Genomic DNA, 15,089 nt, shown 5'->3' on the forward strand with positions numbered 1-15,089 from the left:
TTGGTCGCTGATAAAAAAGCCTTGCCTGTACCGGAAGTAGCGTGACGTCACAGGTTGTGGAGCGCCTCACATCTGCACATTGTTTACAATCATTCCCACCAGCAGCGAGAGCGATTCGAACCGAGAAAGCGACGATGTCCCCATTAATTTGAGCGAGGATGAAAGATTCGTGGATGAGGAAAGTGAGAGAGAAGGATTAGAGTGAAGTGCAGGATGCCAGGATGTATCTTTTTTCGCTAGGTACAAGGGCTCATTGGATTCCACACTTTTTCCTTTTTCTATTGTGGATCACGGATTTGTATTTTAAACCACCTCGGATACTATATCCTCTTGAAAATGAGAGTCGAGAACGCGAAATGGACATTCACAGTGACTTTTATCTCCACGACAATACATCGGCGAAGCACTTTAGCTTCGGAGCTAACGTGATAGCATCGTGCTTAACTGCGGATAGAAACAGAAGAAACATGCCCCTGACTGGAAGGATAGACCGAAGATCAACAATACTACTATTACTTCTACTCTCAGGAGACACTGAAATAAACCCTGGACCTGTAACCACACGGTTAATGCTGTCCCGCCTGGCGAAGCCTAGCAATGCTGTTGCTAACGACGCCATTGAAGCTAACTTAGCTACGGGACCTCGACATAGCTATGCTAAAAACATTAGCTCTCCACCTACGCCAGCCCTCATCTGCTCATCACCACCCGTGCTCACCTGCGTTCCAGCGATCGACGGCGCGACGGAGGACTTCACCACAATCATCGGTGCGGTCGGTGGCCCGGAGAGGGAGGAAGTCAACCCAGACACTGGTGAGGACAGCGTTCGCGGCGGCGGACGGCGTTGTGGCTTTCGACGACACCCCGGCCATCCTCCTGGTGGTGTTGCTGTAGCCAGCCGCTAATACACGATTCCACCTACAGCTTTTTTCTTTGCTGTCTTCATTGTTCATTAAACAAATTGCAAAAGATTCACCAACACAGATGTCCAGAATACTGTGGAATTTTGCGATGAAAACAGACGACTTAAACTGGCCACCGTGCTGTTCCAAAATGTCTGCTATAATCCGTGACGTCACGCGCAAACGTCATCATACCGAGACCTTTTCAGCCGGATATTTCCCGGGAAATTTTAAATTGCACTTTATAAGTTAACCCGGCCGTATTGGCATGTGTTGGAATGTTAAGATTTCATCATTGATATATAAACTATCAGACTGCGTGGTCGGTAGCAGTGGGTTTCAGTAGGCCTTTAATGGAGTCAGTGTCGCTGCTGTCGTCTAGCAGTTTAGTGACAATTCCTGCCTTCCTGAAAGCTCGGACCACAGTTGAGACTGATATATCAGCCCAGGCATTTACGATCCACTGGCAGATAGTGGCGTATGTCGTCCGGCGCTGTCTCCCTGTCTTGGTGAACGTGTGTTCGCCTTCTGTCATCCACTGTTCCCACGCAGTTCGCAGTCTAGCTTTGAATGCCCTGTTGACACCAATATCCAGCGGCTGCAGTTCTTTTGTCAATCCACCCGGCTGCTCTATTCCCGTGTTCTACTGCGTGACTGATTGCCTTGAGTTTGAACTCTGCGTCGTAAGCGTGTCTCTTAGTAGGAGCCATTTAGGGGTCTTTACAGAAACACACAAATGGAAATGAAACGTCATATCCCAGCATGCACCGCGCGCTTCTTCTTCTACGGGGGCAGCTGCTTACCAAAAGAAGTTGGCGGCTGTTTACCATAGTTGCGAGACCTAAACTTTATGAAAATTAATTTTAGTTTTGTTGTGGCTCAATATTGATCCATATATAAGGCGCACCGGATTGTAAGGCGCATTGTCAGCTTTTGAGAACATTTTTTGTTTTTAGGTGCGCCTTATAGTGCGGAAAATACGGTAAGTCTTTTTCCCCAAGGTCCCCAGTAAGAATGATCAGCACATTACTTCATCAATTCAGAGATTTAAAGACATGTGTGAGCCAAATGGGCAGTGGACATTTTACACCATTTTTTTATGCCTCCACAACCTGTAGAAAGGGTGGTCCCCACAAGTCATGATCAAAAACTTGGTCCCCATTCCAAATGATAACCAGTATATGTGTGTGTGTGTGTGTGTGTGTGTGTGTGTGTGTGTGTAGGCCTTGCAGCACGTGTGGATGGAGGGTAACTCGCCCAGCAAGTGCGATCGCTGCCACAGGAGCATCAAGTGTTACCAAGGCCTCACCGGCCTCCACTGCGTGTGGTGCCACATCACTGTGAGTCATGCATTCATCCGTTCACTGTGTGGCTGGATGAGAGGTTGGATGTGTGCATTGTATGCCGAGGGATGGCTGAACGGAGGCGGAAACAACACTTGAACGATGGCGGCTGACTGCGCTGTATTCGACATGAATGAATTAATGAATGAATGGATGGACCTGTTTATGAATGGATGAGTGGAACGAATGGATGCACATGCAAGGATGGATGGCCACAAGATGCATGTCACAATGGATGGATGATGCATTTGGTGGTGGATGGATGAGATTATTAATTTGATGATGGATGCATGTGAGAATGAGGGATGAATGAATTAATAAAGCAGAATGCAGGTGATGAATAGATGATGCAGGAAGGTGCAAACAGGTGCAGTACCACAGATAACCACAAGATGTCCCCAGTGGCTAGGTTTTAGCTGTGTGCTCCTCAGAACACACATTGTAAGTCCAATGTACAGTATGTATAGTATATGTACTGTATAGCAGTGGTCCCCAACCTTTTTGTACTTGCGGACCGGTCAACGCTTGAAAATTTGTCCCACGGACCGGAGGGGGGGGTAGTAAAAAAAAATTTTAAAAAATGTTTTTTGTCATAAAGAAATACAATCATGTGTGCTTACGGACTGTATCCCTGCAGACTGTATTGATTTATATTGATATATAATGTATATATTGTGTTTTTTATGTTGATTTAATTTTTAAAAAAATATATATATATATATATATTTTTTTAATTTCTTGTGCGGCCGCGGCCCGGTACCAATCGGTCCACGGACTGGTACCGGGCCGCGGCCCGGTGGTTGGGGACAACTGCTGTATAGTATAAGTACTGTAGCGTGTTTCCCACACAGTAGTATTAGTACTGCACTTTTGTCACAACTTCTTTTACGCTTCCTGACTTTACTTTGTGTCACAGCTGCACAACAAATGTTCTTCTCACCTGAAACCTGAATGTGATGGAGGAGCCTTGAAGGACCACACTCTACTTCCTTCTTACATCTGCCCCGCTGTCCTGGTGGGTCAAAAACACTTCTACACGAACCACTATACCGTTTTACTACCATTACACTTACAATCATTACACTTCTATATGAAGCACTATAGTATGTTAAAATCATTACACTTCTACAAAACCCAAAACCAGTGAAGTTGGCACGTTGTGTTAATGGTAAATAAAAACAGAATACAATGATTTTCAAATCCTTTTCAACTTATATTCAATTGAATAGACTGCAAAGACAAGATACTTAACGTTCAAAATGGTAAACTTTGTTATTTTTTGCAAATATTAGCTCATTTGGAATTTGATGCCTGCAACATGTTTCAAAAAAGCTGGCACAAGCGGCAAACAAGACTGAGAAAGTTGAGGAATGTTCATTAAACACTTATTTGGAACATCCCACAGGTGAACAGGCTAATTGGGAACAGGTGGATGCCACGATTGGGTTTAAAAGCAGCTTCCATGAAATGCTCAGTCATTCACAAACAAGGATGGGGCGAGGGTCACCACTTTGTCAACAAATGCGTGAGCAAATTGTTTAAGAACAACATTTCTCAACCAGCAATTGCAAGGAATTCAGGGATTTCACCATCTACGGTCCGTAATATCATCAAAAGTTTCAGATAATCTAGAGAAATCACTGCACGTAAGCGGCAAGGCCGAAAACCATAATTGAATGCCTGTGACCTTAGATCCCTCAGGCGGTACTGCATCAAAAAGCAGGCCTGGCCCTAACCAATCTGGCGCCCTAGGCAAGATTTTAGGTGGCGCCCCCCCCCCCCCCCCCCCCCCACACACACACACACACACACACACACATCGGCAGTGAAGTGTATATACTCACAAGAAACTGAATAGCTTTGTCTTTGACCTTTTTTTTTACTTAAAGAAAGCAAATTAACATATTATATGAGAATGTTATGTTATGATTATCTTTAACCGAATCACAGCAGTGCTCAAATTAAAAAACAGCATTCCCTCTCATGTGATATTGCTTAATTAACATTAATGATGTGCACTTTAACAACTAGGCTTACAACTATACCTAATATATAAAGGGGTGGAAAAGTGACTATTACCTGCAGGGCAAAGATTAGCTAACCAGAAGGCAATAACAATGTAAACAAAAAACACCTGCTTAAAAGATCTAATACAAAAGTCCCTGAGGAATGTAAGGTGGGAGTACTGTAATTACCTAATGTTACATTATTATTTTCCATAACAATTTAGCCCCCTCCACAATATTAACCCGACGTTAAAACAGAACTAGCTATTTGTTGATTAGCAATTGCCGAATCATGTAACATTATCTTAATGCTAAAAGCCAGGTTACTATCACATTCTGTAACAGACAAATAATTTCATGTAGGCTAACGTTACCTACCTGCTACCTCTGTCTTTTTCTCCTTTCTCCTCCTCTTCTTTTCTCTTTTTTCTTCCCTGGGTACCTGACAGTTTTGGCCGTTTTGACATCTTGTGTTGACTTTTTTATGTGGTGACGTCCAAAAAGAGTCATGATACGGGAAGGGAGGGGGCGCACCGTGCGGGGGAGGTTGGGGGGGCGTAATGTTGTAACAAATAATATTTCTATTGAATAGGCTTTACTTTGCATTTTAATTAGCGTGGGATTATTTTTTTATTTAGAAATAATAGTACCAACTTTTTCTTTTCCTTTTTTTTTTTCTCCAACATTTGTGGCACTGGCGTGGCGCCCCCTGATGGACGGCGCCCTTAGCATTTGCCTATACCAGGGGTCGGCAACCCGCGGCTCCGGAGCCGCATGCGGCTCTTTGACCACTCTGATGCGGCTCAGCTACATACTTGCCGACCCCCCCAATTTTCCCAGGAGACTTATGGATCTCAGTGTCTCTCATAGATAACTCCCAGGGAAAATATAATCCTATTTACACTCTAATTACTAGTGATGGGTCCGGCAACACCGATGCATCGGCGCATGCGTCGAGCTCATAGAGCGATACCCTGTGTCGGTGCGCGTATCGCTTTTAGAAAGTCACGTGACCGAACACGAGCTGTTTTGGTCACGTGACCGCTCATGAGCTGTTCTGGTCACGTGACCGCTCATGAACTGTATCGCACTGACGCCTGCGCGTCAAACTGTTTATTAGGAAGCGGCGCAATGCGTGTTGTTGACGAACACCGTTAGGGCCGCTTGTTGTCACTGTCACTCAAAGTTGCATTTCAAAATTACCCAGAATAAATGTGTTTATTTTGTTTAGAATTCAGATGGGTTTGATTTGGTGCGCGGCATATATTGGCTGTGCGGCGCACGGTGTGCGCGGAGGACGCCTGAGCACTGCGCAATTGCGCAGGCGCGCACCTTAGAGGGAATGTTGCTCACAGGGCACAGAGGAGGCGTCAGTGCGATACAGTTCGCGTATCGGTCACGTGACCAAAGCAGCTCATGATCGGTCACGTGACTTTCTAAAAGCGGTACGCGCACCGACACAGGGTTTCGCTCTATGAGCTCGACGCATGCGCCTATGCATCTGTGTTGCAGGACCCATCACTACTGTTACTAGAGAAGGTACAGGAATGACGGCGTGGCGAAGTTGGTAGCGTGGCCGTGCCAGCAATCGGTTACTGGGGTTCAATCCCCACCTTCTACCATCCTAGTCATGATACATGTTCACATTATTTGACTGTATCTAAAAAAGATAAAAATATATTTTTATTTAAATGAAGATATTAAATAATCCTAAATGAAATACAATGACTTGGTTTATATTATTGTATATACTAGGTCATAAAATCAGTGTCAGTTGAGTCGGTCCATAGGTTGCCTGTAGGGATTTTTAATGTCCAGCAGATGTCAGTATTTAGTGACACAGTATCGACACAGTATCAATACAGTTTTGCAATGTGTCGAAACGCTTCATGAGGCCTCATCAACCCATCACTACTAATTACTAAATAAAGGGAGTGCCCTAATTGCACTGCAGTAATTGTCCTCTATAGCATTTACAAACAGCGTGCCAGCCCAGCCACATGTTGTATGTTGCTTTTACTTACACACATAGGAGACAGCAAAGCATACTTACTCATCAGCCACACAGCTTACACTGACGGTAGCCGTATCAAACAACTTTAACATTGTTACGTTACAAATATGCGCCACACTGTGAACCCACACCAAAAAAGAATGGAAAAACACATGTCTGGAGAACATCCCACCGTAACACAACATAAACACAACACAACCAATACCCAGAATCCAGTGGCGTGCGGTGAAGTTAATGTCTGGTGAGGCACGACTGCATTATCACAGTCAGATTTACAAACATATGAACCTGCAGTGCAGGTGTACCTAATGTTGTGTCCCTGCGGTCGTTCGCGGCTCCTGCAGCGCGAGCATTGTTGTTTTTGCACTTTTTGGCTTCTTGTTAAGTGACTTTTTTGGGTGGATTCGGTCTTGCACGTGGAGGGTTTGGGTGTGGGCTTTGGTTGGTGTGGCGCTCCCGTCGGGCGACGCATTCTGCGGCGGAGGTGCACGAGCCTCCAGTTTTATGATCGCTCAGCACAATAAATACGTTACACACATACAGTTGTTGACAAATTACACTGTACATTATATACCTCAGCTAACTAAACTATGGAAATGTATAATATAATTCATATAGCAATACAGTCTCACTGCACAGCAGGCCAGCAGTTAGCCGAGTCATTGCGCACAATCCATGTTGAGGCACAAATCAGTGACGTGCCTCAACTGGCTGCTGATCACCGCACCGTCTCTTCTCAGTATTTGAACGGCAAATGTGAAAATAAAAATAAAAATAATCTAAAACTGGTGAAGTTAAATGGAAAATAACTTTAGTATAATTACTAAATACATATAACAATGTAATTAATTTTTTTTTCTTTTTACTTTTTTTTTTCTTTCCATGATGGCAGGTGAGGCCGTGCCTCCCCTGCCTCTAGTGACGGCACGCCACTGCCAGAATCCCATGCAGCCCTAACTCTTCCGGTCTACATTATACACCCCCGCTACCACCAAATCCCCCCACACATCAACCCCCCCCCCCCCTCTCCGTGCGTTGGTTGAGCGGAAGAGTTAGGGCTGCATGGGATTCTGGGTATTGGTACCGTCAGTGTAAGATGTGTGGCTGCTGAGGTAGTACGCCTTGCTGTCACTTACGTGAACAAGCTGAAACTGCATTCTACATGTGGTCGAGCAGGTACACTGTTTGGGCAGGCTGTAGAGGGCGCCAAAAGCAGTGTCATCACGCCCTGATATTCGGGAGTCTCCCGGGAAAAATGAGAGGGTTGGCAAGTATGACGCTATCAAGCGCCATTCATTCAAAACTCGCGGGCCGCACTAACATCAAATTTCCACATTAAAGTGCGTGCCGGTGCGTGTGTCGGAGACCCCTGGGTAACATAGCACAAAGCATTTAAGCTTTGTATGCGGTGTTTTTCATTTTAAATTTTTTTTTGTTGCTCCCATTATTTTCTTTAATTTGTGAAACTTGCCAAAATGGCTCTTTGAGTGGTAAAGGTTGCCGACCCCTGGCCTATACGGCCTATGCCACGGGCCGGCCCTGTCAAAAAGTGACATCAGTGTGTAAAAGATATCACTACATGGGCTCAGGAACACTTCAGGAAACCACTGTCAGTAACTGCAGTTGGTCGCTACATCTGTAAGTGCAAGTTAAATTTCTACTATACAAAGCCAAAGCCATTTATCAACAACACCCAGTAACGCTTCGCTGGGCCCGAGCTCATCTAAGATGGACTGATGCAAAGTGGAAAAGTGTTCTGTGGTCTGACGAGTCCACATTTCAAATTGTTTTTGGAAACTGTGGACCAAAGAGGAAAATAATTATTCGGACTGTTCTAGGTGCAAAGTTGAAAAGCCAGCATCTGTGATGGTATGGGGGTGTATTAGTGCCCAAGACATGGATGGGTAATTTACACATCTGTGAAGGCATCATTAATGCTGAAAGGTACATACAAGTTTTGTAGCAACATATGTTGCCATCGAAGCAAGGAATTTTTCATGGACGCCCCTGCTTATTTCAGCAAGACAATGCCAAGCCACGTGTTACAACAGTGTGGCTTCGTAGTAAAATAGTGTGGGTACTAGACTGGCCTGCCTGTAGTCCAGACCTGTCTCCCATTGAAAATGTGCATTATGAAGCGTAAAATGTTGAACAACTTAAGCTGTACATCAAGCAAGAATGGGAAATAATTCCACCTGAAAAGCTTAAAAAATTGGTCTCCTCAGTTCCCAAACGTTTACTGAGCGTTGTTAAAAGGAAAGGCCATGTAACACAGTGGTAAAAATGCCCCTGTGCCAACTTGTATGCAATGTGTTGCTGCCATTAAACTCTAAGTTAATGATTATTTGAAAAAAATAAAATAAGTTTCTCAGTTTAAACATTAAAGGCCTACTGAAATGAATTTTTTTTATTTAAACGGGGATAGCAGATCCATTCTATGTGTCATACTTGATCATTTCGCGATATTGCTATATTTTTGCTGAAAGGATTTAGTAGAGAACAACGACGATAAAGTTCACAACTTTTGGTCGCTGATAAAAAAAAGCCTTGCCTATACCGGAAGTAGCGTGACATCACAAGCTGGAGGGCTGCTCACATTTCCCTATTGTTTACAATGCAGCGAGAGAGAAAGCAACGATTACCCCATTAATTTGAGCGAGGATGAAAGATTCGTGGATGAGGAACGTGAGAGTGAAGGACTAGAATGCAGTGCAGGACGTATCTTTTTTCGCTCTGACCGTAACTTAGGTACAAGGGTTCATTGGATTCCACACTTTCTCCTTTTTCTATTGTGGATCACGGATTTGTATTTTAAACCACCTCGGATACTATATCCTCTTGAAAATGAGAGTCGAGAACGCGAAATGGACATTCACAGTGACTTTTATCTCCACGACAATACATCGGTGAAGCTCTTTAGCTACTGAGCTAACGTGATAGCATCGGGCTCAAATGCAGATAGAAACAAAATAAATAAACCACTGACTGGAAGGATAGACAGAAGATCAACAATACTATTAAACCGTGGACATGTAACTACACGGTTAATCATTTCCAGCTTGGCGAAGCTTAACAATGCTGTTGCTAACGACGCCATTGAAGCTAACTTAGCTACGGAGCGGCGGCGGCCTGCATTGTAGCTTTCAACGACACCCTGGCCGCCATCAGAGTCGGCAAGAAACATATATTTCCCCAAAGTTACGTACGTGACATGCACATAGCGACACACACGTACGGGCAAGCAATCAAATGTTTGGAAGCCAAAGCTGTACTCACGGTAGCGCGTCTGCTATCCAACTCAAAGTCCTCCTGGTTGTGTTGCTGTAGTCCGCCGCTAATACACAGATCCCACCTACAACTTTCTTCTTTGCAGTCTTCATTGTTCATTAAACAAATTGCAAAATATTCACCAACACAGATGTCCAGAATACTGTGGAATTTTGATTTGAAAACAGAGCTTTTTTGTATTGGATTCAATGGTGTACCAATGCCGTGACGTCACGCGCAAACGTCATCATACATACACGTTTTCAACCGGAAGTGTGGCGGGAAATTTTAAATTGCACTTTATAAGTTAACCCGGCCGTATTGGCATGTGTTGCTATGTTAAGATTTCATCATTGATATATAAACTATCAGACTGCGTGGTCGGTAGTAGTGGGTTTCAGTAGGCATTTAAATACCTTGTCTTTGCAGTCTATTCAATCGAATATAAGTTGAAAAGGATTTGCAAAACATTGTATTCTGTTTTTATTTACGAATTACACAGCGTGCCAACTTCACTGGTTTTGGGTTTCGTATATGAGCCACTATAGCATGTTACAATCATTACACTTTGCGACCCCGAAAAGGACAAGCGGTAGAAAATGGATGGATGGATAGATGAAGCACTATATGATGTTACAAACTATGAAAATGGATAGATTGAACATGTTGATTGAAACAAAGATCCCATGTCACTTCCAGGTGTGAACAGCAGGGGCACACTTTTAAGAAGTAGTCATATCTTTTAGGATAGGATAGACTTTATTTTCTCTAAAATAATGATATTTCTTGCTTTCTACTTTCTTCATAATAATTATTCTCAACAGCCTTCAAGTGTCAACTGGATTGCAGGGCTGGACAATTAATCACATTTTAATTTCAATTATGATTATGGCTTTTCAAAAAACCGACATCATGGATGTAACATCAATGTACAAACAGCAGTCGCGACTTGAGAGGTGCTCCTTTTTTTTTTTTTTTAACAGCCTCAAGTGAGTCACGTTATTACTCGTCAAGCTTACAACAACAGCACAGCACACTTCCACCCTTCACAATAATAGCGCAGTGCTCCACATCCGGTCCAACTGCACTAACAAAATAAAGGTTTCATAAGAGTACTTTACACATTTATTATGCTTTGAGCTAAAATGCTGGTCAAAATTGTCCAAAGATGTATTGCACCAAGAAATGAGGATTTTTGCGATTAATTCACAAACATTTTATTACATTTTATTTTATTTTTGCAAATATATTTTACTGAATTTTACAGTTAAAAACACATTTAACAGTCATACTTTGTCACGCAAACCCTTCATACAAGCACACATCCACTCATACACACTCACATGCACACTTGAGGAGAGAGGTGCACTTGAACTTTAACAACTCAAGGTTTACAGTAGGGATGTCCAATAATGGCTTTTTGCCGATATCCGATATTCCGATATTGTCCAACTCTTTAATTGCCGATACCGATATCAACCGATATATGCAGTCGTGGAATTAACACATTATTATGCCTAATTTGGACAACAAGGTATGGTGAAGATAAGGTACTTTTGAAAAAAAATTATAAAATAAGATAAATAAATTAAAAACATTTTCTTGAATAAAAAAGAAAGTAAAACAATATACAAACAGTTACATAGAAACTAGTAATTAATGAAAATTAGTAAAATTAACTGTTAAATGTTAGTACTATTAGTGGACCAGCAGCACGCACAATCATGTATGCTTACGGACTGTATCCCTTGCAGACTGTATTGTTTATATATTGATATATAATGTAGGAACCACAATATTAATAACAGAAAGAAACAACCCTTTTGTGTGAATGAGTGTAAATGGGGGAGGGAGGTTTTAATTGTAAGTGTATCTTGTATTTTTTATGTTGATTTAATTTTTAAAAAAATAAAATAAAATAAAAACGATACCGATAATAAAAAAAACGATACCGATAATTTCCGATATTACATTTTAACGCATTTATCGGCCGATTATATCGGCCTGCCGATATTATCAGACATCTCTAGTTTACAGTACAGACATAATTAGAAAAAAATATCCAGATATTGTATATATATCCATCCATCCCGCTCTGGCTCAGGATCAGCAGGCTATCCAGACCATAGCAAGATGGATGAATATTCCTCGGCATCAAGGATCCTCAGGAAGGGATTACAAGATCACCTCCCGAGGACCTCTCCACCGTTCACACTTCAAAAAGAAAAAGAAAGTCACAGGGCTTGATCAGATGCAAAACAATACAAAATAAAAAGTCACCCAAAAAAAAAAAAAAAAGCAAGTAAACCGTGACAAAACCATATCAAAAGTGACACAAAAAAACAATAGTAGTGTAGGATCAATTCAAAAAAATAATAAAGATAATAAAAATGGAATACAAGTACAAAAAAGATGGCAGGTTTTTTTCTTTTTTTTTCTTTAAATGTCTATAAGTTATGATTCAATATATGTCAGTAAAGGTTTCCAGGTTAGTTCCCATTTATTCATATTTGTAGAGTTTATAAATCTTGTTTTTTCAAGAGTCATTACATTCACAAGTTCGTTATTACATTTTATTTGAAACAAGCACACATTCTATGGCGGTAAAATAAGCGTAAAAAGGTAAAAAAACTGAATTGAAAACAAAACGGAAAAAGTTCATTTTATTGTTTTTTATATTGCTATTGGTATTTACATTTATTGTTATTTCTATTATTATTTTACTTGTTGTGGTGTATTATTTACTATTTTTTTATCCAGGTTTGTTTGTTTTTTACTATATTTAAAGTGGACTTTTGGTGGTACAATAAATACTCCTGTTTTCAAATTAAAGAATAATGGCGATTACAATATCAATCAAAAATAATCGTGATTATTATTTTTGCCATAATCGTCCAGCCCTACTAGGTTGTCATCTGTTTTGTCATCTTCATCGACAGGACCGCCAGACTGTGGTCAAACGTAGCGAAGGCGAGTCGCCGCCGAGCACCAGCCCGGACGACGTCGCCCACACCTTGAAATTGTCCCCGGTAGAAGGACAAGCGTTGCAGGTGAAGCATCGCTTTTTAGCGAGCAAAACTTCCAGACTGTGTGGCGGATTCTTGCTCTTTGATTCCTGCTGTCCCTGCAGATCTCACCCCTCCCAGGCACGCACCCCCTGCTGGTGCTGGTCAACCCCAAGAGTGGGGGCAGACAAGGAGAACGGTAATATTGTTATTTTTCTTTCATTTGAAGTCAGAAAAGGTTTATGTTGAAGTGGTGCTCACAATAATTCATGAAGTGAAACTCATGAAGCAGTAAGTTCAATGATGCGGACACGTTTGTTACTGAATACTTTCTAATACAATTCTGCTTTGCAACTATAATTATTTGATACTTGTTTATATTGACAAACGTCATGTTTTACACTGCAATATTGTTAAATTATTACTTCGTATATCTAGCTTTTGTGCTAGTATGTTTACATTTTGTAAATAACTTGACTAAAATAGAAGAAAAGACCAACGTTGTGTGCTTCTTGGAGGACAGTTAGTGTTCATTTAGAGTTCAGCTTTTTTGCTGATATCAGACCAATGTCCGCCATCGATATCGTATCGGGACACTCCTACCTGACATCCTGGCTGCGGTAACACCAACAATTTAACACTCAATCTATCAACATCCTGCCTAATTGCTAAAAATTGTAACATGGGTGGCTGCTATACCGAATAAAACAACTATTCCAGAATGCGCCGTAAGTGGCTGCAATAGACTTACGTTTATAACATAAATATAAATACTTCGTGGCCGTCAACACAGGTTTGACTCATATGGTAGGAACACTAGTGAAAGGGAAATTGGGTTGCATGCAGGTTATGTGAAAACATTTATTTTTGGAAACCACACGGCCACATTTGTCTACAGTACCAGTGGCGTGCCGTCACTAGAGGCAGGGGAGGCACGGCCTCACCTGCCATCATGGAAAGAAAACAAAAAGTAAAAAGAAAAAAAATTAATTAAATTGATATATGTATCCAGTGATTATACTAAAGTTATTTTCCATTTAACTTCACCAGCTTTAGATTATTTTTATTTTTATTTTCACATTTGCCGTTCAAATACTGAGAAGAGACGGTGCGGTGATCAGCAGCCAGTTGAGGCACGTCACTGATTTGTGCCTCAACATGGATTGTGCGCAATGACTCGGCTAACTGCTGAGCTGCTGTGCAGTGAGGCCGTATTGCTATATGAATTATATTATACATTTCCATAGTTTAGTTAGCTGAGGTATATAATGTACAGTGTATTTTGTCAACATCTGTATGTGTGTAACGTATTTCTTGTGCTGAGCGATCATAAATCTGGAGGCTCGTCTCATAACCCCGCCTCCTGGTGCCAAGCACCTCCGCCGCAGAATACACCCCCGACGGGGAGCGCCGCGGCCACACCAACCAAAGCCCACACCCAAATTCTCCACGTGCAAGACCGAATCCACCCAAAAAAAGTCACTTAACAAGAAGCCAAAAAGTGCAAAAACAACAATGCTCGCGCGGCGCGCCGGAGGGGCCGTGAACAGGGACACAACATTATGTACACCTGCAGACGGCAGCGCGGATTTCATATTTCATTCATTCACAACTCTTCCAACATGAACACCACTGCTCCCGCACTTATAAGTAAAGGTAAGACCATAATAGCGTTTTTTTTTTTTATTAAATGTGCTTTTTTGTGTGCATGCTACAGTTTGTAAGTGTAAAGTTAAAGTAAAGTACCAATGGTTGTCACACACACACTAGGTGTGGTGAAATGTGTCCTCTGCATTTGACCCATCCCCTTGTTCACCCCCTGGGAGGTGAGGGGAGCAGTGGGCAGCAGCGGCGTCGTGCCTGGGAATAATTTTTGGTGATTTAACCCCCAATTCCAACCCTTGATGCTGAGTGCCAAGCAGGGAAGAATACTGGTATGAGCTTTTAAACACAACCCGTTAACTTCTGCCAATCACATGGTGAATAAGATACTCTTTAGGGTTCATATGTTTTGTAAATCTGACTGTGATGAAGTCTGTGCCTCACCAGACATGAACCTCACCGCACGCCACTGTACAGTACACACATACTACAGAAAAGGGGCGCCAGGACAGCGGGGCAATAACCTGCCTCAGCACCTCATGGAGGCTTCTATGGGCATCATGACATGGATAATTTTACGATATATCAATTCAAATCAAATCAACTTTATTTATAAAGCACATTTAAAATTTACCACAGGGGTAGCCAAAGTGCTGTACAATGAGCAGGTTAAAAGATAATACGAGTACCGAGCAAACACAACACAACACAAACAGAACACAATAAAAAATAAATAAATAAAACATAAAAACAGGTTCACAGCAGGTGTATTATGGGGCGCCATTGCAGGATGGATATCACTCAGTGTTAAAAGCCATGGAATAAAAGTATGTTTTTAAGAGAGATTTAAAAACAGGAAGAGAGGAGGCTTGTCTAACACTCAGAGGTAGGTCGTTCCAGAGCTTGGGAGCAGCAGCGGCGAAAGCTCTGTCACCTCTAAGCTTCAGCCT

At 42.0% G+C, this 15,089-nt stretch overlaps 2 protein-coding genes across 4 annotated transcripts in view; one reads left to right on the forward strand and one right to left on the reverse strand.

The window, feature by feature from the left end:
- fhip1b (FHF complex subunit HOOK interacting protein 1B) overlaps nucleotides 1–15,089 on the reverse strand; it is a 716,414-nt gene that overhangs the window by 427,245 nt on the left and 274,080 nt on the right. The window lies entirely within an intron of this gene.
- LOC133658934 (diacylglycerol kinase beta) overlaps nucleotides 1–15,089 on the forward strand; it is a 125,686-nt gene that overhangs the window by 40,910 nt on the left and 69,687 nt on the right. For all 3 annotated transcript variants that reach the window (XM_062061460.1, XM_062061462.1, XM_062061461.1), the window contains 4 exons: nucleotides 2,126–2,242; nucleotides 3,162–3,260; nucleotides 12,472–12,582; nucleotides 12,663–12,736. In XM_062061460.1, coding sequence (XP_061917444.1) covers nucleotides 2,126–2,242; nucleotides 3,162–3,260; nucleotides 12,472–12,582; nucleotides 12,663–12,736 — 401 coding nt within the window. The remainder of the gene's footprint in view (nucleotides 1–2,125; nucleotides 2,243–3,161; nucleotides 3,261–12,471; nucleotides 12,583–12,662; nucleotides 12,737–15,089) is intronic.

The sequence above is a fragment of the Entelurus aequoreus genome, linkage group LG10 (assembly GCF_033978785.1).
Source record: "Entelurus aequoreus isolate RoL-2023_Sb linkage group LG10, RoL_Eaeq_v1.1, whole genome shotgun sequence".
Taxonomy (NCBI): Eukaryota; Metazoa; Chordata; class Actinopteri; order Syngnathiformes; family Syngnathidae; genus Entelurus; species Entelurus aequoreus.